The 21412-nt window shown below is 59.5% G+C and overlaps 2 protein-coding genes across 4 annotated transcripts in view; one reads left to right on the top strand and one right to left on the bottom strand.

Annotated features, from left to right (window-relative positions):
• ADAMTSL2 (ADAMTS like 2) overlaps window positions 1-13131 on the top strand; it is a 35058-nt gene extending 21927 nt beyond the window's left edge. For 2 of the 3 annotated variants that reach the window (XM_082402504.1, XM_082402503.1), the window contains 8 exons: window positions 2016-2113; window positions 6163-6289; window positions 7659-7872; window positions 8098-8253; window positions 8675-8845; window positions 9551-9727; window positions 11991-12135; window positions 12884-13131. In XM_082402504.1, the coding sequence (XP_082258630.1) occupies window positions 2016-2113; window positions 6163-6289; window positions 7659-7872; window positions 8098-8253; window positions 8675-8845; window positions 9551-9727; window positions 11991-12135; window positions 12884-13002 (1207 nt within the window). In that variant the 3' untranslated portion in view covers window positions 13003-13131. The remainder of the gene's footprint in view (window positions 1-2015; window positions 2114-6162; window positions 6290-7658; window positions 7873-8097; window positions 8254-8674; window positions 8846-9550; window positions 9728-11990; window positions 12136-12883) is intronic. The other variant, XM_082402502.1, reaches the window with a different exon arrangement.
• A 2075-nt stretch (window positions 13132-15206) lies between these two features.
• The window catches only part of FAM163B (family with sequence similarity 163 member B), a 31038-nt gene continuing 24832 nt past the window's right edge, over window positions 15207-21412 (bottom strand). Inside the window, exons 2-3 of the mRNA XM_082402509.1 lie at window positions 17856-17971; window positions 15207-17138 (exon numbers count right to left, since the gene is read on the bottom strand). Of these exons, the coding sequence (XP_082258635.1) occupies window positions 16743-17138; window positions 17856-17948 (489 nt within the window). The 5' untranslated portion in view covers window positions 17949-17971 and the 3' untranslated portion in view covers window positions 15207-16742. The remainder of the gene's footprint in view (window positions 17139-17855; window positions 17972-21412) is intronic.

Raw genomic sequence — 21412 nt, 5'->3', positions numbered from 1 at the left:
GGATCTGGAGCATCCCAGGGCTCAGGCGGTCCGAGCCTTTCGGATCAGAGGGCACTATCTTCCTTCCAGATGGAGGCGGGTGGAGGGTTGGTGGTTTCAGCGATTTCCTGGGTGTTTTTCTCCCCAGGGCCCCACTTCCGAGAACAGAGTCTTTTAGGCGTTGCATTGTTGTGCAAATACACGTTTGGAGAGGCGGGAGAGGCGCCTATGCGGTGCTCCGGCAAACAGTGCCATGTGGGCAGCCCCTCCAGAAATACCTTTGGTGCTTAAAACCCGAAGGGTTATTTTGAACCGCTTGCTGTCTCTCCAGAATGAGTCACGCTGCCTGCTGGCCCAGGAGGGTGTAATTAGATAAAGATGGCACAGCTTCTCCATGGGTGGGGTGGCCGGGCAGGGGCTGGATCTTTTCATCCCCTTTTGTTCTTGGGGAGAATTTACAGCTGTTGAAAGGAGGGTGGGGGACCCAATCAGCATATTTCAGAATCAGGCTCTTCCTCCCCAGGGAGGTTCCATGGGTCCCGTGTTCTGAGATGCTTGGGTCTTGGGGCGCCCCATCTTAAAGTTCCCGCTCACTTTTAAGGAGGAGAGAGGGAGGACCTTCCCCTTCCCCCTGTATGGGTGGAAAGGCTGGGGCAGGCTCCTGGTGGTGAAGCCACCAGGTGAGGGGTCCCAGCCGCCCGCCTGTGGCCGGCTGCCCTCGGCTTTCCCCTCCCTCTCCTCACCTCTCTCCCTCCTTCCTGGGTTAATGTAGCCACACCAGTAAATTCATTACTTAAGGTCCTGGGTAGACTATTTCCTGGTTCTCAGAGCATGATGTGTCTTCAGGGCAACATTTATGCAAAAGTAAAATGTAAGAGCCGTTCTCATCCACTTGTGAAATTCCAGAAGTTGGAAGACAAACAGTAAACTCCCAGTTGAATCCAAACCAATGTCTCTATCACAGAATTGACTGGAAAGCCTTTTAGAATGGACGCCCTGCAACCCTCATCTAAGCCTGACCTCCGGGGTGACAGGAAGCCCCAAGGAAAGGACCTGCGAGCGTGCTCTGTGAAAGGGTCTTAGCTTAGGGTGGTCTTCAGTCAGCCCCTCTGGGCCGGAAGGGAAGTGGAGCTGGGCGGTGGGGTCTCCGGGATGTGCCGTCCCCTGGGCCATGGCACCACGTCCCCTTTGCCGGCTCTGGGGGTGGCAGGGTTCCATGGGCCGCATTCAAACTCAGCCGTCTGCATCTCAGAGCAGATGCCCGGGCTCTGGGAGCTGCCGCCGCCTCCCTCTGCCCCTGCCGAGTCCAAAACGAGCCTGCACGTTGGATACGGAGGTTGGGCCCCAGCACACCGACTGGTTCAAAGAAGCAAACAGTCCTAACAATAGTTGGCTGGGCCGCCTGAGTTCCGGCCAAGAATCCTAGCCCGTCGCTGGCGGGGACCCAGCCCGGCGTTCCCTTGCACAGCAGCCTTGCAGACCTGGGCAGAGGCGTCTGGAGGGGACGCGGCCACTCCCCCGTCTGCAGCTGAGCTTTTCTATTTTGATCATTGGAGGCCCAATGGCTAGTGTGCCCCATTCAGTCAGAATCCCAGCTGAGGGAGGCCGTGGGAGAGAATTCTGGCACCTTCTCAGCACACCAGGTGCTTCTGCGGTCCCTTCCTGGGGAGAGGGCTGGAGGAATCTGCATGACCCTGCTAGAAGGTGACAGCGAGAAGGCTGTGTGTGTGGAAGGAGCAACTGCGATGTTGGGGGGCCCCAGATTCTTCACCCCCAGCCCCCGAAGGTGCTCTGACAGCTGCAGGGCAGTGAGCTCAGACAGTCATTGAGATGGAAGATGCCAACGTCCGTTCCATCCTACAACCTGCCGCCCCGTGGGTGCTGCTTCCCTTCTCTCTGTTCTAGACGGTGGGCACTGGGACCCCGACAGGTGGCGATTCTGCCTGGGGCTCAGGACAGGTACACAACCACGCCCCATGGATGAGAACACATCCTCCCATGAAACTCACCCCCTTCTCTGCCTCACCTGCTTTCAGGACCAGGCCCAAGACACGCAAGCAAGGCGTGAGTCCCGCGGACATGTACCGGTGGAAGCTCTCGTCCCACGAGCCCTGCAGCTCCACCTGCACCACAGGTACCCGTGACAGGTGCCGAAGGGCGGCACCTGCTGAGCCCACCTCCACGGTGGGTGCGAGTCCGGGCTTCGGGGCCCATGCACTTGCTTGTAGCCTCAAATTGCCCACAGGGAGCTTATCTAGAAGTTTCCTGACCCACGAGGCAGTGTGATGAGATGGGAGTTTGGATGTCCTTGTGGTTACAATGTGCTGGACCACGGTAAGGTCCAGCTGCTTGGGGGTTATGCAGCCCCCCAAAGGCTCCCTCGTCATTCTTCATATCATACCTTGTTAGAACAAACATCCTTTTGGTTAAAAAGTAAGAAATCTCAGGTGGTGAGGATTTTACTTTTGCTTACGGCAAATGTAGGAGGGGGAAATAGACCCACGTGGTCTATGGCAGAGGGAACTGTTCGGATTCTAGGACCTCGTCCAGGGAGGAAGCAGGAGGGGAACGGAGACCCCCAGGGTTGCCTGCACAGATAGACACATGGGGTTAGTAAGTGTCAAGCTGGGGTTTGAAGCTATGTCTGCTCACATGGCTGGATGCCACCACAGCAAGCTTCTGGCTCACAGCCCAGGGCCTGGGGCTCCATCTCCTGCCAGCTCTGGTCCCCTCCCCTGGGGACTGCTGCAAGGTCAGATGCCAGACCCAGGTCCAGGACCTGTGGCAAATGTAGGGAGGCCCCGGGTGCCGCCTTATCTATACCTGCGGCTTCGTGTTTGGGTTTGGGCAAGACTGGAGTTGCTGCCACTCAAAATGTATGATGCCCCCGACCCTGTCCTTGCCCTCCCACCCCAGCTGGCCAGAGCTTTGGATGTCCCCTGCACGCTCTGGCCAGTGTGGAAGAATTAGCAAGCCACTGACTGGACCCTGGGCAGCCGGTGGTCTGGGCGTGGTCACACCTCCTGCACCCCTGGTTGGCATCTCAGGAGAAGGGCCCGAGAGAGGGGCTGGGGAGGTGGCACTGCAGGGCTCTGAATGGACCACAGCCTCTCCGTCTTGGGCTGGAATCTGGGGCCCCTCCTTTTACATGCCCCTCTTCCCCCAGCAGGGCATGGGACAGGCTGAGTTTGGCCCCCTGATATACCGGAGGGTGCGAGGTGGGCTTTGTGGGGTATGTGGTGAGCGCTTGGGATGCGGTATTTGGTCCACCACACCCCATGCCCTTGGCAAATTGCTAAGTCTCTCCACGACTCAACTTTCTACCTGTAAAATGGGATGTCCGCCTTTCCAAACGTGGTTACAGGGCTAGACACGAAACGAGAAATAAGTTGTCACGGCCAAAGCTCAACAAGCGGGCGCCATGACCAGCACTGCTGCCGCTGTATGCCACTGGCTGCGGCCCAGGAGCAGACAAGCTGCTGGTCCCGGGAGAGAATGGGGTTGAGCGCTGGGATGGGTGTTCGAGGAGCCTGCTTTGAGAGCCTGTCCCCCAAGGGCAGGGTCCTGTTCTGAACTGGGAGCCCCGATGTCATCCCTGGGACCCCACGCATGCCGGGACTGTCACAGAACACGTGACTGGGAGCGTCTCCTGTTCCTCCCGGACACATTGCTGCCCGGGGAGGTGACGTCACTTGAGATCCCTCCAGGACGAAGCAGCCTCTGTGGCGAGGGGCCTGAGCCTGGCCCCGGGTGAAAGATGGTCCCCAGGGAGGTCACAGCACCATTTCTCAATACCCACAGAGTGGCCAGGCAGGGGATGGGCAGACCTGCCCTGGGTGGCCCGAGGTGCAAGGTAAGACGAAAGAAGAAAGGAAGTGAGAAAGACAGATTTGGGCTCTGCTGAAAGGAAGCGCTCTCCTTTAGACGAGCCTGGCCGGGACTGGCATGAGTGGCCCCGACGCGGAGTGAGCTCCCCGTCACCGCAGAGGCACCAAGCTGGGCACAGGTGGCGCTCGGCAGAAGTGGTGGAGTCGGGTCCCTGCTGAACGGGACCCCCGCACGCTCTGTGGCCGGCTCTTCTCAAAATCTCACTGTGCCGGGTGCCGAGGCCGGGCCGGTGTTGGGGGCAGGGGTGGTTTACAAACCTTCCGTGGCCAACGGTGTCTGTGCAAACATCCACAATGTCACTGGCACACAGCAACTCTCCTGTGTCCTTGAACTTCAGCCATAGCAGCAAGCAATCTTTCTTTTCCTTAAAGACGCTCCTGGGAGCAATAGAAATGTAGGTGAATTGGTTTGGACTCTTAGCTTGAGTCTCAAGTGATGATTTCCAGCTGTTCTTGGCACCTCCTGGGCACAGGGTGAGGGGAGTGGAGCAGGCGGGCCCCGAGCTCACCCACCTCAGGCAGAGCAGGCCCACCTAGTTCAGTGTCGGGGTTTTCTGCTCCTTTTATTTAGAGGAAAGGCTCGGTTTGAAAGGGCTCAGTAAGAAGGTTTGAGAAGCACCGCGTTCAAGACTGATGCAGGGAGGCGGGTGTCCAGACGACTGGTACTCTGACTTCCCTGCATCCCTGGGGGGTTCCCACTGTGGGGACGAGCATCAGGCTGAGGCCCAGAGAGTCTGACAGCGCTCACGTCACCCCACCAGCGAGAGACTGGGCTGGGACCAGAATTCCCGTCTCTCTTGATCAGGACCTGCTGTGTTTCCACTCGATGACGAGGAGGGAATGAATAATCAGGCACTTGCTGAGGGTCTACAAGTCCCTAAACTTGGACCTCCCTGGGCCCCAGAGCTGGTGTCTCTGAGGCCTGGAACATTCTGAGCAGACCTGGCCAGGAAGCCAGTCTCCCCCTCAGCGACGGCTAAAGACGACACAGCCCAGCGCTGGCAGAGAGGCACCAGTGATTGCAACCTGGCTCGTCCCTTACGGAAAAAAGAAAAAATCCCCATGTGGGCTGCTTCCCAGGCTGTTTCATTCCGTCCAGGGCTGGGGCTTGGAGAGGCAGGAGCCGCCGGCTTTCAGACACGCGCCGCTGGGAAGGGAGCGCGAGGTGGCTGGGGCCCTTGGTTTATGGGGAAATCGATTTCCCTCTGGGGGAAGTGTGACCCCAGTGAGGAGGGTTCCGTCCCCTCCATCATTCAGGAAGCCTGGGTCCCTCTCTCTCTCACTCTCTCTCACACACACACACACACACACACACACATCAGTAATAACAACCACCACAAACCCTAACCTCACCTGGGGACTTCACCAATGTTAACCCAATGTTAACACTCTCCCTGAGTCATCCTGGCTCTTTGGCAGGGACCCACCCACTGTGTAGTGACTCTGGCCCATGTGCCAGCTCGGTACCGAGCACGGGGTGCAGGGGAGGAAGACCAGAGAAGCAGAAGGTGGAGCTGGGCGTCAAGGAATTAATAATTTTAGTTGAGGGCTGGCCCTTTACATACTGTCCCCCGATGGGATTTATAGAGTACCACGTATTTAATCACAATAATGATTAAAGAAAGTGTAAGAGGGAGTTTGATAAGGACCAGGGCATGCCATGGGAGGGCAGGGGGGATCTGAAGATCTAATATAACATCTGAGGAGTCTGGAAAGGGCTGGAATGGTTAGATTATCCATCCATCCACCCCACCAACCTACCCATCCATCCATCCATCCATGGATGGGTAGTTGTTGAATGAATGAAAATGAGCGACACTTGGCTGGCTTTGCCTCTGTGCCTCTGTAAGGGCCAATCTGAGTTTATTCAAAACCCAGGGTTTGCGACACATAAACTGGGTGCCCAGCCTGGGCTGGATGGGGTGAGGGTGCAAAAAGAAGAGGTCAGGCCATGGGACATGGACGGGGAGAGAGTTCAGATCCACAAAGCCGTCCTCGCTGGGCTCCGCCTGCAGACCTGTCAGCTGGTAAATGTCACTATCCCCCCCCCACCCCCCCGATTTAAACCAGGAAGTGCTGAGCGGTCGGGTGACTCGCCCGTGGTCACATGGCCTGTCTGCCGGTCTCCAAGGTGCTCACAATCGGCTCACCTGACCCTTCCTTTGTCCTGAACCCAGGGGTCATGTCAGGAAGTGCTGAGCAGTTGGGTGACTCGCTCATGGTCACATGGCCTGTCTGCCGGTCTCCAAGGTGCTCACAATTGGCTCACCTGGCCCTTCCCTTGTCCTGAACCCAGGGGTCATGTCGACGTACGCCATGTGTGTCCGCTATGACGGCATCGAGGTGGACGACAGCTACTGTGATGCCCTGACCCGTCCCGAGCCTGTCCAGGAGTTCTGTGCAGGGAGGGAGTGCCAGCCCAGGTACCTGCCACCCAGGCCCCGAGCAGGGTGTGTGTGGGGGGCGGGAGGCGGGGGCCTGGGGCTCTGCTTTGCCCCTGCCTGGGGGAGCGGCAGGAGTCTGTACCTTGCTCCGTCACCTAGGCGGGCCGCAGGCCTGTGAGGGGCGCTGCACTGGCCTCCTGTCGGTCCCCGCGTGATTTCCCACGTTTTGCGGTAAAATCTGTCACTACGCCTTGCACACAGTGGGTGCTAAATCAATGACACTCACCGCAGGTTGAGAACCATTCTGAACATGACCCTTTGCCCCTGCCGCCCCCAGGTCTACTCGGTGCATCTAGAATTTTAAGAAGCCCAAAGGAATTATTCCCGAAATTCCAGGCTGATGGGTGTCCGGGCTGTGGGGGAGGCCCCATCTTCCTAGCCCCCCAGGCCTCCTGTCCTGCCTCACAGATGGTCCGAGGCTGAGCCCCAAGCATGTCCTCTTTCGGGTCATGATCATGATGGTCCCAAGATGAGCCCAAGGGTGCCCGGCCTTGGAGGCCAAGTGGATCCTTCTCTCTGACGCAACTTCATACCCTCTTTTCTTCTGGCCTGCTGCATCCCGGGGCCTCTGCTCCACCCCGGGGCCTCTGCTCCATCCCAGGGCCTCTGCTCCATCCCAGGGCCTCTGCTGCATCCCGGGGCCTCTGCTCCATCCCGGGGCCTCTGCTCCATCCCGGGGCCTCTGCTGCATCCCGGGGCCTCTGCTCCATCCCGGGGCCTCTGCTGCATCCCGGGGCCTCTGCTCCATCCCAGGGCCTCTGCTGCATCCCGGGGCCTCTGCTCCATCCCAGGGCCTCTGCTGCATCCCGGGGCCTCTGCCGCATCCCGGGGCCTCTGCTCCCTGTGCGTTCGCTCCTTTGTGAGAAGCTGGGTGTGCGGCCATGGGGGTCTGCTCTTCCCCTCAGAGAGAGCCCCCATGGTGGGGCTCGGGGCTCCAGGACACTGAGGCAGGATCCCCAGTTGGAGGAAGAAGGGCGGCAGTGGCAGGAGGGGAAGGCACTCTGGGAGGAGGGCACAGCGTCAGCAAAGGAACAAGGCCGGGACTTTGTTTCCCTGAAGTGGCTGGAGGTGGTCTGGAGGTGAGAGCAGGTGGAGGCTACAGGGGCTCCTGGGCAGGCCGACCAAGCGCAGGCTCGGGTGCCCACTCACCACCCTACCCAGGTGTTTCCGACAGCGGGGGAGGCGGGGGTCGTCATGGCAACAGCTTCCCTATGGGGCCTGGCCAGCTTCCTGTCTGACAGCCCGTGGTGGATTTGGACCCCACGAGGGAAGGAGGAGCTGGGCCGTGGGGTCCCGGCCGGCGGGAGGAGGGTGGGGGTCGCTGAAGGCCGTGCCCGTCCCGAGGCAGGTGGGAGACTAGCAGCTGGAGCGAGTGCTCGCGCACCTGCGGCGAGGGCTACCAGTTCCGCATCGTGCGCTGCTGGAAGATGCTCTCGCCCGGCTTCGACAGCTCCGTGTACAGTGACCTGTGCGAGGCGGCCGAAGCCGTGCGGCCCGAGGAGCGCAAGACGTGCCGGAACCCGGCCTGCGGGCCGCAGTGGGAGATGTCTGAGTGGTCAGAGGTGCGCATGCGCAGAGCGAGCCGGGCCGGGCTGGGAGGTGGGGGGGTCGGGGGGGTGGGGCGCTGCGGGGGGGGGTCGGGGGGGTGGGGCGCTGCGGGGGGGGGTCGGGGGGGTGGGGCGCTGCGGGGGGGGGTCGGGGGATTGGGGCGCTGGGGGCCGGGCGCAGGGCCCTTGCGCCGCTGATCGGGCAGCCGCGGCCCCACCCTCACCCTGGCTTCCCCGCAGTGCACGGCCAAGTGTGGGGAACGCAGCGTGGTGACCAGGGACATCCGCTGCTCGGAGGATGAGACGCTGTGTGACCCCAACACCAGGCCTGTGGGGGAGAAGGACTGCACGGGGCCCCCTTGCGACCGCCAGTGGACAGTCTCCGACTGGGGCCCGGTGAGGGCGGGCGGGCAGGGGGGGCGGCGCTCAGAGGGTGTCCCCGCGCGATTACGAGGAATCAAAACCTTTATCCCAAAACAAGTGGTCACATCCCGATGCCCTTTTATAAGCTCCCTGTCTGTCTGTGTGTCTGTCTCTCTTGCCTCTTGCCTGGATGAGACGTTCAGATGCTCACTGGGGTCCCCTCTGTGTGCGGGGTGTACAGATGAGCTTTTCAGGTGTCTTAGGCATGCTTTTTTTCTCTGTGTGTTTTTCATTGAGCATGCAATCTTTCTGTAATTAGAACAGAAAATGTTATTTAAAACATGGTTACCATGGCAACCACTTCCCCTCCCCCCAGCTGTTCCTCTCTCTTGGGAATGATGTCTGGGGGACGTGGGAGGGGACTCTGCCTCTAACCCCTGGTGTCCCCTTGCAGTGCAGTGGAAGCTGCGGGCAGGGCCGCATGATCAGACACGTGTACTGCAAGACCAGCGACGGACGGGTGGTGCCCGAGTCTCAGTGCCAGATGGAGACCAAGCCTCTGGCCATCCACCCCTGCGGGGACAAGAACTGCCCCGCCCACTGGCTGGCCCAGGACTGGGAGCGGGTGAGTGCCCCGAGCCCGAGCCGGGTGGCAGGGCCCCCTCCGTCTGGGAGAGCATTTGGCCGAGAGCCAGGCGGCCAGAATGACAGACTGGTCAAACGAGGAACTAATTGGAAATTAGGACGACACAATTCACTAAACATTAATTCGAAATGGAAAAAAACAAAAAAGTAAGAAAACCGCTTAAAACTTCCCAAATCTAAATAGCAAATGTTCAACGAGGCATGCAGGGCTGGTATAGTTCCCATGACCCCATGTTCCTGAAAGATGGAAACCCAGGGTTGGGGGTCCTTCGGCTGTACTTGCTCTTGGCTCGTGGGCCCTGTACATCCCTTTGTTCTCACGACCCCTAGACCTGTCAAGGTCACCAACTTGCAATTTCAGACAAATTGTTCTTAACCACATTGCTTTCAACTGCTTGTTTCAGGCAGATCACTATTAGCTAAATCATCTCAAGTCAAATTGTCATTAACCGTTTTGTTTCACAACAGATGGTTTTATGCTAAATTGCTTGTCATCAAATCTGTTTGGGGCCACATGGTTATCGACCGGAGAGTTCTCAGCCAACTTGCCATTGATCTAAGCGTTTTCACCCACTTGCTATTGACCGAGACATTATCACTGGCCTGGCTCTGGGCTCTGTGTTCTGGTCCTCCTGGCTTCTGGCCTTTGACCCCTGACCCGGCCCCGTCTGTCACCCTGCCTCAGTGCAACACCACCTGTGGCCGAGGTGTGAAAAAGAGGCTGGTACTGTGCATGGAGCTGGCCAACGGGAAGCCGCAGACGCGCAATGGCCCCGAGTGCGGCCTGGCCAAGAAGCCCCCGGAGGAGAGCACGTGCTTTGAGAGGCCCTGCTTCAAGTGGTACACCAGCCCCTGGTCTGAGGTAAGCGCCTGGCTGGCCTCCGCTGAGGCCACCTGAGGCCAGGCCTGAGTTCTGGTCCTGCCAAAGTACCTCCTCTCCCGCCCCAAGTGCCCCTCACGTCCCCCGTCTCAGCCTCCGTCAGGGCTTTTCATCCCTGGAAAGATTGTCAGTGCTACCAAGTCAGCTGGTGCAAGAGCCACCTCCTCCAGGAAGTCCTCTCGGATCTCACCTCTGGGATCCCTACCATGCTCGTCCTGGGCCTTTTTTGGGCCCAGGTCACTTCCGGCCTTGCACTGTAGCCTTTCAGTCGTGCATTTGACAGCACGTGTGCCTGACAGCCAACACGGGGCAGACAGATCCCAGGTGGGTACTGGGACTGTGTGGGGCTGACTCAGATATGGCCTGGGCCCCGGGAGCCAGAGTCAAGGCAGGAGGGACACAGGGTTAGAGAGGCAGAGGGGATGGCAGGACGTGTGCACTGTGGGCAGAGGGAAGCCAGAAGGAATGGCCGCCGCTGCTCTGACACAGGCCTGGCCCCTCCACGGTCCTGTGGGCTCCTCGGCCTCAGGCTGGCAGGTGGCTTGGAGCCAAGATCTCTCTGCTCTCTACAGCCGGGAGCAGAACCCTCACCTCCCAGGCCCCAAGGCCCCTGTGGGTGGGCCGGTCCCAGCACTTTGCCAGACGGGCTCCTTTCCTCCGCCCAACAGCACCACAGGAGGGGGCTTCTCTTCCCATCCCCTGGGGGAAGAAACCCAAGTTCAGAGAGAGAGCTGACCCCCAGCTCCTGGGGCATGAGCAGACATTGGACGCTGCTCCGGGCGGGCTGAGATATCTGCAGAGTGAAGGGAGGCCCTGAACCGGCCCATCCCAACGAGAGCGGGGCAGGGTGGGCCCTGAGGTGCGTGGGGCTGGCCTGAGGAAGGGGAGCAGCCCTGGTCCACAGACCCCACCCCGCCCCAGTTCCCTGGCCGAGCAAAGGGGGCCCATTAACTTCTGCTTTTGCTCTTCTGGCGCCTGTCCTGTGGAGGCCTCCCGGCGGGATCCCAGGGCGCCCGGGGGCCTGCTAGCATCCTTCAAGCCTTTCTTACAGCATGGGGGCGGTCACGTCTAGACTTGGGTGTCTACTCATTCACACCATGTCCCCAATGTCTCCTTAGCAGCACCACCTGTCCTGTGCCCCACATCCCCTCTGCGCTTAGTGGCGCTGTAGCTTCCAGGGGGAGCAAGTGGGGAGGCCCACAGTGGTCTTTGCACAGGAGCCTGGGAGCACTGGGGGAGGGGCACCCCCTGTGTTGCCCCGATGATGGTGGGTGGGCAAGGGGTGACCGGCCCGTGGGAATGTGGCCCTCTATCGTTTTGTCCCTGGCTGGGGTGGTGTCTGCTTCGCCTGTGTCTGCCCCTTCCCAGGATGGGGGCTTAGTAAGAGTGCGTCCTCCCCGCTGTCCCGTCTACTCGGGTGCAGAGGTGTGTTCTCTCTGGGGCTGAGGGACAGCCAGAGGCTCCTCAGGGCACCCATCCAAGGCTGACTGTTACCTGTGCTTGGTGCCTCCAGACTGGGCCAGCCCCCCAGGCTGGGAGCGGGCATCGGGCAAGCAGCCCTCCCTGTGCCTCTGCAAACAGAACCAGAGGGTGGGCCCAGGGCCAGGGCCTCCCGCCCCAGACCCCGCTCAGGAAACCGCGGGCTCGGGTCCCAGACGTGCCTGGGTGACGTGGGGTCACCCACATCAGGGGCAGCCAGAGGGAGCCACCGCCTGTCGGATCTTGGCAGGAGGACGGCAGGGTAACTGGGGTCAGCAGATGGCCCTGGTGTTTTGGGTAGCTCAGCGGGGTTTTCCAAGGGGAACATCTGGAGTGGGAGCCGAGGGTGAGGGTGGTGGCTTTGGAAGATCCGTTTAATTGGTCCACTACAAACACAGCTTTTTATTGGAGTGGGAAACCAGCGCTGTCCCTGGGCCGTGGCCCCGTGTGTCCTGAGCGTTCTGTAGCACAGGACCCAGGAAAGCTAGAACCGAAGGACCCACCTGACGGTGGGGGGGGGGTGGGGGCGGATAGTTGAGAGAGGAGAGGGCCACGCCCTCACCGTGCAGATGGGGAAACTGAGCAGCACCGGGGGCGGGTGGGGGGACGAGCGTCAGTATCTCCTGGCTGCCAGCCAGTGCCCCTCTGTGTGTCCCGTGTCAGTTGAGACCCAGCAACCTGGTGAGAGGGGTGGGATCCCCCCACCTCTGGCCAGACCCTCGCCCCGCCGGTGGGGGCTTTGGCCATGCCATCTCTCCCCGATCAGTGCACCAAGACCTGTGGGGTGGGAGTGCGGATGCGAGACGTGAAGTGCTACCAAGGGACCGACATTGTCCGAGGCTGCGACCCGCTGGTGAAGCCCGTTGGCAGACAGGCCTGTGACCTGCAGCCTTGCCCCACGGAGCCCCCAGGTGAGGGGGGAGAGGCTGAGGGCGGGGCAGGGGCTTTCCAGGGAGAGCAGAGGCTGAGGCTGAGCCAGGGCCTGCGGGAAGAGCAGGCATCCGTCAGGGTGACCGGGAGGGTCTAGCGGCTACAGAGACCAATGCATGTCGGGGAGTGAAGGTTCCCTCCTGGAGTGGCTGAGCCCAGGCTGGGAGGTGAGGGTGGGAAAGGTGGCAGGTGAGAGCTGACTGGAGCTTGGGATCCCCAGGAGCCATGCCAAGACCTGCACTTTGGAAAGAGCATCCGGCTTCAGAAGATGGGGGGGCAGCTGTGGGGCAGGGGACCAGGGATCCAGGAGGACTCAGCCAGAGCACCCTGGAGCTGGGCACGCAGGAGCAGGGAGGCGAGGGGCTGAAGCAGGGTCTCTGGCTCGGGCACCTGGAAGATGCGTGAGGGTTCTAGGCTCCGAGGGGGCACCAGGGCCAGGTGATGTGCTCTGCTTTGGACCTGCTGAGTGGAGGGGGCACCTGTGGGCCTCCTGGGGATGTTCAGGCCTCTGGGGGTGAGATCGGTGGCTCCTCCAAATCCTGGCCCCTGGGCATTACACTTGGTGGGGTCTGTGACATCCCTGGAGTGGGACGGAGGCAGGAAAGGGGTGGCAGAGAGGTAGAACTCAAGGAGAGGAGGCGGAGGGGTGGGGTGGGCGGGGGTCCTGTCGAGTCGTCACCCCTGACCGCCTCCTGATGCCCTACGCCACCCGCCGTGTCCCTTCCCCAGACGACAGCTGCCAGGACCAGCCGGGCACCAACTGCGCCCTGGCCATCAAGGTGAACCTCTGCGGCCACTGGTACTACAGCAAGGCGTGCTGCCGCTCCTGCCGGCCCCCCCACTCCTAGGCCCGGCAGCCGCCCCTCAGAGACCGAGCACCGTCCCTGGGGCCGCAGCAGCCCCTCCACGGACACCCTCCCTGCAGGGCGCCCCGGCTGTGAAGACGTGACACTGAGCCCCTGCTCTCTCCCCGGGCAGGAGAGCCCCTCCCCAGCCCCCCACCCCCGAGCGCGCCCTCGGCCCTCCCAGGACAGAGCCGGGAGGACTGGCGCGTTTGTGGTTCCCACGCGGGGGCCTGGGAACATCCTCCAGCCCTCCAGGGCTGTGGGGGTGAGGAGGGGGGGACGGCCAGCCAGGGAGACGGGGCGCCTGGGATCCTGATGCTGTTTAGGTGACTCTTTCCGGAGGAAGTTTAATCTCACGACGTAGCATCGCTCGCCTCCCTGATACGAAGCTCTGGGCACGGAGGGACCCGCCGCACTTTACACCTGGGAAGAGGCATCTTTCTCACGGCCCCATGGCTGTGTTGTCGTCCGTCAGTACTCTCTGTATGTTAATAAAGTGGTCCTATTTATGGCGGCATCGTGGGGTCTCCGGGGCTCTGCCAGGCAGGGTGGGGTGGCCGTGAGGCTTCGGGAGCTGGGGTCGCCGTCCAGCTCGCCCATTCGGAAGGATCTGCTGCGGCCTCAGGTCTGGGACCAGGTGGGGCTGGGGGCCGGGCTGCAGCGTCTCCCTGAGGAGATGACAGGGGAGAGCGGACAGAAGGTGACAAAAAGAGTGGGTGGCCTGTGGGGAGGGGTCTCAGGGGCATCAGGACTCGGGCGCTGGAGTCAGAACCGAGCCAATCTCGCACCTCCCAACTGCCGTGGGGCTTGGGGAACGGCAGAGCCCAAGGGAACTCCCTCACCCGAACCACGGGAGGAATAGGTGAGGCAGGCAGGGCGGGAGGCGTGGTGCGGGCCCACATGGAGCGCTCAGGAAGTAGCCATCACTACTGTTTCTGGGCCTCTTAGAAGGGCTACTTAATCTGGACTTGTGGGTGCCGGGACACAGGAGGGCTTCCCAGGGGAGGTGATGTTTAGGCTGGTCCAGCCGCAGGAGTTCTTCCAGATGAAAGCTGGGGGCGGGGGGGAGAGTGTAGAAACGGAAAGCTTCCAGGGAGAGGGGGGGGTGCGGAGGATGCTGAAAGCACCTTGGTTTGGCTGCAGCGGAGGAGGGACGATGTGGGTGTCCACCCGCCGAGGGACAGCAGGCTGGCACAGGGCCGAGGATGCCGCAGGGAGGGTCTCCTTTGGGGACAGGGAGCAGGGAGGCGAGGGGCTACCTGACTGCTTCCCCGGGATGCGGGGCCAGCCTGCCCCCAAACTGGGACCAGAGCAGGGTCCACCGCAGTGTTGAGGACGGCATCCAGGGGGCTGCAGGTGGGTGAGTGGCTCTGCAGGTTCGCTGGGGCCTGTGGGGTGAGCTCCCTCAAGGTCAGCGGCTCCGTTCCGGTGGAGGTGGGTCGCCGCGCTGCAGGGGTCTGGGGCTCCCTGACACACCGCACCGTTGTGCCGTCATTTCCCCCCACCCCCATCTTTCCTCTCCTTATGACCTTCCTCCCCCATCCTCCTTTCCACCAGCACTTTTTGTGCGCATCCTGTATGCCAGGGTCTGTGCCCAGCGCGTGACCAGCGCTGCCTCTTTAACCCTAAGAGCCCTGTGGAGTCAGTATCGTTGTCACCCATTGTGTTGATGCTAAGACCCAGGCCCAGAGAGGTCAGTCACTTGCCCCAGGTGGCTCAGCCTGTCACCCCCCACCCACCCTCCAGGAGCTCAGGGTTTAGGCCAGTGGCTTCCAATCATGGAAGACTGACACATCCACCCCGGGAAAATCAAAACCAAACATGGCTGCGGCCGGGCGCCTTTGGGCAGTGCCTTGACCCCTGGGGCTGGACGGGAGAGAAGGCCGACTCTGCCCGGTGCTGGGCTGGACACGGCCCCTCCCAGGAAGTGCCGCAGAGGGGTCTGGGCTGGCCTGGAATGTCAGGCAGACCAAAGACAGCGCATGGTGTCAGGAGTTTTATTGGCTCTCGATTCTGTCAGGGAGCAGGCAGCTCCCCGCAGGTCCCCACGGTGGAGCTGGGGGAGTTCGGATGGATGGGTGCGTGTGGATGTCAAATGGATCTAGGAATCTACACAGAGGCCAGAGACCAGAAAAGGAAATAGGAGACCGAACAGAACAGCCACAGGAAGTGCCACCTCCTGACCCTCACCGCCCCCCCCCCGCCCCCACCCACCCCGCCAAGCTAACGCATCAGAAACAAACTCATGGGGTTTGACAAAGGAAGGGGAAGCTTGGGGCTGAATTCCATTAGCGAGTCCAAACTGAGGCAGGAGGAGAAAGGAAGAAGGGGGGGGGGGATCGACGATGCCGAAAATAGTAAGCCTTCCTAACTCTGCTCACGTCCGGAGTCACAGCTCAGCAGCACTTTGGAGAAAGAACAAGAAGTGCGGTGCTCAGGCCGCCCACAGTTCGGGGACAGCCACGTGCCCCAGAGGTTTGCCTTTCAGGAAGGTGGCTTAGCTGGGGAGCCCGGTCCGTCTTCCTGGGCAGACGGGGCTGCCCTCCCAGGGTGAGGGCTGGCGCTGTGGCTGGGCCCAGAGGCAGAGAGAGCCCGGGAGAGGGCAGCGGACTCCGGGGGCCATGCTGCCGAGAGGAAACGGTGCCTCTGCGTGGACGGGGCTGCGTTCCCCGTGGGCGGTGCCCCTGGGTTTGGGGCATTTCTCTGGCTGGACGGCGGGGGAGCCCCTAGCCCTGCGGGGAGCGTGCACACGGGGCCGGAGCAGGGAAGGGGCAGCCTGAGGCCTTGCTCCCAGGTCCTCCTGAGAAACTGGGCAGGTGGCAGAGCTTGGGGTCTATGCCCCAGGGCACAAAAGCAGGAGGGCTCCGGGGGGGCTGAGGCCCAGGAGTCGGAGGGCCCGTCCCAGGTCTCACGGGGAGTCAGTGGGTCATTTAGCCCCTGGTCCATGGCTCTGTCCGCCCCACCACATCAGGGCTGAGGACCGGACTGGGTATTTTAGTGTGGACACTCCCGAAACCGGGGGAGCAGCCCACGGCCTCCTCCCCACTCCATTTTCACCAAAAAGCCAGTCGGAGCCTGTGCATCCCAAGGGAGCTCCCCCTTCTAGGGAGATCTGCGGGGTGGGGGGGCGACCCAGCTCAATCAACCAGTGTCTCAGCCGGCCGGGCGCTTAAAGCCAGGGTGTGTGTGGGGGAGGGGTGGGGGGAGGCCCTGTTCTGGGACGGGGTACTCGGTCCCCAGTCGCCAGGCAAGGCTTGTGCTGCAGGGCCCCTAGCATCGCGGCTACCACCCCTTCCTTGAACAAGTAGGTAGACTGAGGCCCAGGGAGGGAGGGACACGGCCAGGCGGTGAAGCCAGAGATGGCCGACTTGCTGGGGCTGAGACGGAGGCCACCTTCCACCGCCCCCTCCCTAATGGCAGCACTGGTATCGGCAGCCTGGCGTCTATGCTCCAGAGACCTACCTCGCTCTGCAGCCTGCCACCCGGATGCTACCGCTCCCCTGTGCCCGCATCATGCCCGCCTCCCTTCCAGACCCAGGCCCTGGTGGCCACTACCTGGGGCGGCCACGCTACTTTCACTGGGTCTGATCCCCGCAGTGAGCCCCGGAGCTCCCCAACGGGCCCCCGTGATGACGTGGGTGTGAGGAAAGCTGGGCCGAGCCCGGGTCCGGGCCCAGGGCCAGGCTGGGACGCCGTGGGGACTCCACCATGGTCTCAGGACCCGTCGGCGGTCGGGGGCGCCCTCAGACGTCGGTGCTGGTGCTGCGGCTCCGGGAGAAGGCCTCCCGCATGGCCGAGAGGCGGTTGGGGTTGAGGGCCTGCAGGGCCCCGAAGCTCCCAGGTGGCAGCGCCACGTCCTCCCGGCTGACGCTCTTGTAGGCGACGCGCTCCCCGCCGTTGCGCACGCCCTCGTCCTCCTGCAGGAAGAAGGTGGGCGGCTCGTAGTGGGAGCAGCTGCGGCAGAGGGTGCGGGCCTGCGGGGACCTCTGGCTGAAGGAGGCGGAGGTGGCCGGGTAGAGCGCCGGCCCGTTGGTCAGCACAAGGTTGCGGTTCGAGTGCAGCGGGGGCAGGTGCGAGTGCACGGCGAAGTCGGGCTCCTCCTCGTCCTCCTCCGACTCCTCTTTCTTGCAGCAGTAGTACTGCGGGCAGAGGGCCACTGTGACCGCCAGCTCCCCAGCCACCCTCGCCGCACGCGTGCAGCACCCAGAGGGGGGCCGGGATGCACCCAGCTCAGACACCCGTGTCCCTGTCACCACCACTTACGGGAGCTCGTAATCCAGGCACCCCGGATCCTGGGATCCCTAAGTGAGGGATTCGCTCATTTCAGCCCACAGCAACCGGGGGCAGGTGCAACGACCAACTCCACTTTGCAGTTGGGGAAACTGAGGCACAGGGGGTTCAGGCAGCCTGGAAGCGGCAGAGCTGGGATTCGAGCCCAGGCAGTCTGGTCCCAATCGAGTTCCAGGGCACGAAGCCGTGCTGCCTTGCCCTATGCACGTGGCTTCCTCTCCTCTCTCAGGAAGAAAGATGCGGGGGACCTAGGACAGCCCTAGAGTGTGGGTGGGGCAGGGAGTGCACAGGTGGTGGAGTAGCACAGCCCAAGGGCTCACCCCTGCTCCCCGCTTGGCAGCTGTGTGACATCGGCAAAGGCCCTTACCCTCTCTGAGCCTCAGCGGACTCACTTCGCAGGGAGCCGTCATCACTGAGCCCTCACAGGTGGAGTCCGGGGGGTGCTGTCTGCCTTGCACCTTCTTGGAGACCTGACCCTTCCGCCTTCCTGGGCCCTGGCTCCCTCCCTCTGCAGGGCCCCCTCCGGGCTTCCCTCCCCCACCCCCCCACCCCAGCTCCCGGAGTACCTGGAGCCGGCAGTAGCACAGAACCGCGATGATGCAGAGCAGAATCACAGTCGCCAAGATGCCGCCGGTGATGACCACAGTTCCGGCTGTCATCCGCCCCCTCCTCCATCAACAGCCTGCAACACACACGACCAGCCTCACCACACTGTCAGCTCACTGCAGAAGGAAGCTGTTCTCGGTTAGGAGGCTGAGGAAGCGCTCCGAAAGGGAGAACAGAACACCCCACTGCATGCAGGAGGCAGGGGCTGGGCCTGGGGTCGGGCGGGACATCCCCCTCTGCCTCTGCCAGCAGTTTCCACCTCTGTAGGAGGTGATGCAAACAGCACACGCCCTCGCTCTCGGGGTTCCGTGAAGGTTTCTTGAGCACGTATGTGAGCGCTCAGCCTAGCACACGTCCAGCCTGGGCGACAAGCTCACGCATTTGAAAATTCACCCAAATGCAGGCAGGCTGAACGTGTGGTTCTGTAACCTGCTCTGTCACTTCACCAACTCATCCTTATTTTTTCTTATCATTAAATTTTCTTCTGTAACATAATTTCGAACCATACTCCATTTTATAACATAACCAATCCCTTTTCTTTAAAATTTCAAATGGCCAGTAAAATACACATGACATAAAATTTACCATCTTAACCATTTCTAAGTGTACAAGTCAGCAGTGTTAAGTATATTCACTTTGTTTGCAACCGACTTCCAGAACTTTCTCATCTTTCAAAACTGAAAACCAAACTCCTTTTTGGTGTTTAGGCTGTTGACATTAAAAAACAAATCTTAAGCCAATGTTTCCATAAATGTTTGCGTAGCTAAAAACTGAAGCCATTTGAAGTGCAGGACCGACTTCAATGACCTGTCCAGGACAAATTCTTAGAAGTGGGATTTCTAGGCCTAAGGATGTGCCCCTCGTAAACTACTGTGGAAAATTTCAAACACACACAAAGTAGAGAGAATGGACAAGGCTGTCACCAGTGGTGCTCTTGTGAGCGCTGTCTGGCCGGGTGCTGATAAACTAGTTCTTGGAGTGAAAGCACCCTGACCTGTAGCATTTGCTGATGCTTGTGCTGTAAATATTCTCACTGTGGCCCATTTCAAGTGACGAGGCTTTAATAACCGGCTTGCTGTATCCCTGGACGGTTAACAATCATCTCTCAGGCATCAGTTGTTGCTGAGTACACCCTGCCTCAACGTCCATCCCCTACCTTTTTTTTTCCGCCAGGGGAACAGCATGGCACGGGCGATTGAGTTCACTAAAGGAAATCCCGGAGTGTATTAATTTACTCGTAAATACTTCAGTGCAGAATCTGACAGGTGAGGACCTTTAAAAAACCTCCAGTCATCTCCGCAATGTCTTTTTACAGTTGGTTTGTTCAAATCAGGATCCAGTTTGGCTCTTTTGACTGTAGAATAGTTCCCATCCACTCTCGCCCCTCCCCGCCCCATGCTGTTTATAGAAGAAACTGGGTCATTTATCTTACAGAATTTTCCATGTACTAGAACTGGCTGCATTTCTCCCAGCACCATTTCATATGTTCCTCTATCATGGTTTTGCCCTCTAAACGGGCTTCCTATCATTTCACCTTCAGGGCCCCACGCTGTCCTTCTTATCGTGATGTTGAGATCTGCCAGTGGGTTCAGCCGCTGTCAGCCCAATCCTCCCACCGTAAAATTCTCCATCAGCCTTCCACCTCATCCTTTTAGCAGCCGCTGGAAATCATAGCCTACGGCTGTTATTTCATTAGGAGTTGCAAATAGCGACTTTTCAAATGCTATCATTTCTTCTGCACGTACCAGCTCTGGGTCTTCTCTAAAGAACCTTCCCCGTTACCTATCCGGTAATATTAAAGGACAGTCTGCAGAGGAAAGGCATAGACGCTCAGTTCGTAACTTTTTCAATTTTCAAAATAAGTTGGTGCCCCATGAGGTTTGTGGTTGTTTTACAGTATCATTGTGATCTCACTGGCTTATATACATCTGATGTGTTTTAAGCCACTGCAGTCACTATTCTTTTTGATGTTCAAATGATCCCACTGGGACCGTGGGTTTGGAAGCACCTCCAAGTTGACTCCGGCGTCATTTTGGTGGGACCCCACTAACCCTTGATGGCATGTTGCTTTTAGGCATAAGATGTCCCAGCTTATCTCCTGAGACACCCTGGTTCTCTTGCTGGGAAGCGGTTCTAGAGAACACAGTCTGGGCACTAGGGGTGCTAGCTGCTCCTGGGTTTCCAGGCTTTTCTGGTGGCCAGAGCTCAGAAAGACTTTTTTTTTTTTAAGGAAGAGAAAAATGAACATGAGTTTATACTGATGTTTCCATTTAAAATTAGAGATGAAAGGGTTTTTACATGTTAAAATATGATGTCTATGTGACTTTTACAGTGCAAATTTTATTTCCTAATAACATGCACTTCATTATTTGCTTTTCCCCATCATATATAATAATTTAAAAGAAGTGTTACCAATGTTTTTATTAACAAGTCTACCGAATGGAATTTTATATTTATCTGTTATTTTTTTTTGTTCTTGTCCCCTTAGGGATGTGTAGTAAAAAGATTGTTTCAAAGTCACTTGAAATAATTCTTAGTATGGTTTTCTTTCCACCACCTTGATATTCAGGTTCATTTATTCTAGTTAGTTTTTACTTTCTTTAAAAAAAACTGATTTAGCTTTGCTCTTTAATTGTAGAAAACATTTGGTTCCAAAGTCAAAAGCATAAAACCAGGTGCATTCAGAGAGGTCTTGCTTCCTCCCTGCCCACCCCCCAGCCGCCGCCCACCCTACTCTGCCCAGAAGTAACCATTTCACTTAGTTCTGGGTTTATCCTTCCATTGCTTCTTTCTAAAAATATAAGCAAATATAGATTTCCTTCTCCTCCTAAGTGAAAGTGGCATTCTATCTACACCCTCCATACCTTCCCTTTTCACCCAGTAGTCTCTCCCTAGATACACCACGTTTCCCTAGGGGTGAGATTATCCCCAGGGACCCCTAGAGCTCACCCCGCTGCGTGGAGGGGCCCCACTCACTCAGTCAGGCCCTGCGGGCCGGGGTTTGCGTTACTTCCCACGTCTTGCAATTACAGGAACGTGCAGTGAAGAGCTTTGAGGTGTGCACGTTTCTAAAGCTGTTGATAAGCCTTGCCAAAGACTTGCTGGAATTTGGGCCGATTTTTTCTCTTCCAGGAATGTGTGAGAAGAACTGACAGACGGGGTTTTCGTTGGGAGACTCAGGGGGTCTGGGCGGTCGGTGGGTCAGGAGTGAGGGAGGCGGAGCCCCGCCTGGTGAGACTGGCTGCTCAGTGGTTCCCCGCAGGCTCGTCTGCAGGGTCAAGTGGCCTGGCAGGGAGTGGCCGGGCAGGGACGCCGGGGACGCCGGTCTATAGGTGGAGGAGGACGTGGACGTGTGCTCACAAGCGGGGTGGGGGGGCCGCGTCTTGCGTCAGAGGCACAGCTGTGATGGGAACCCAGACCCTGAGCAGACAGACAGATGGACTGAAAGGTAGATCCAGACAGGCCCAAAGCGACGAGACAACGAGACCCAGACTCACAGACAGCTCCAAATTCAGAG

This window comes from Balaenoptera borealis, assembly GCF_965194805.1.
Source record: "Balaenoptera borealis genome assembly, chromosome: 8".
Classification (NCBI taxonomy): domain Eukaryota; kingdom Metazoa; phylum Chordata; class Mammalia; order Artiodactyla; family Balaenopteridae; genus Balaenoptera; species Balaenoptera borealis.
Note: the sequence above shows the minus strand (reverse complement) of the source record. Positions and strands in the feature narration are given on the sequence as shown.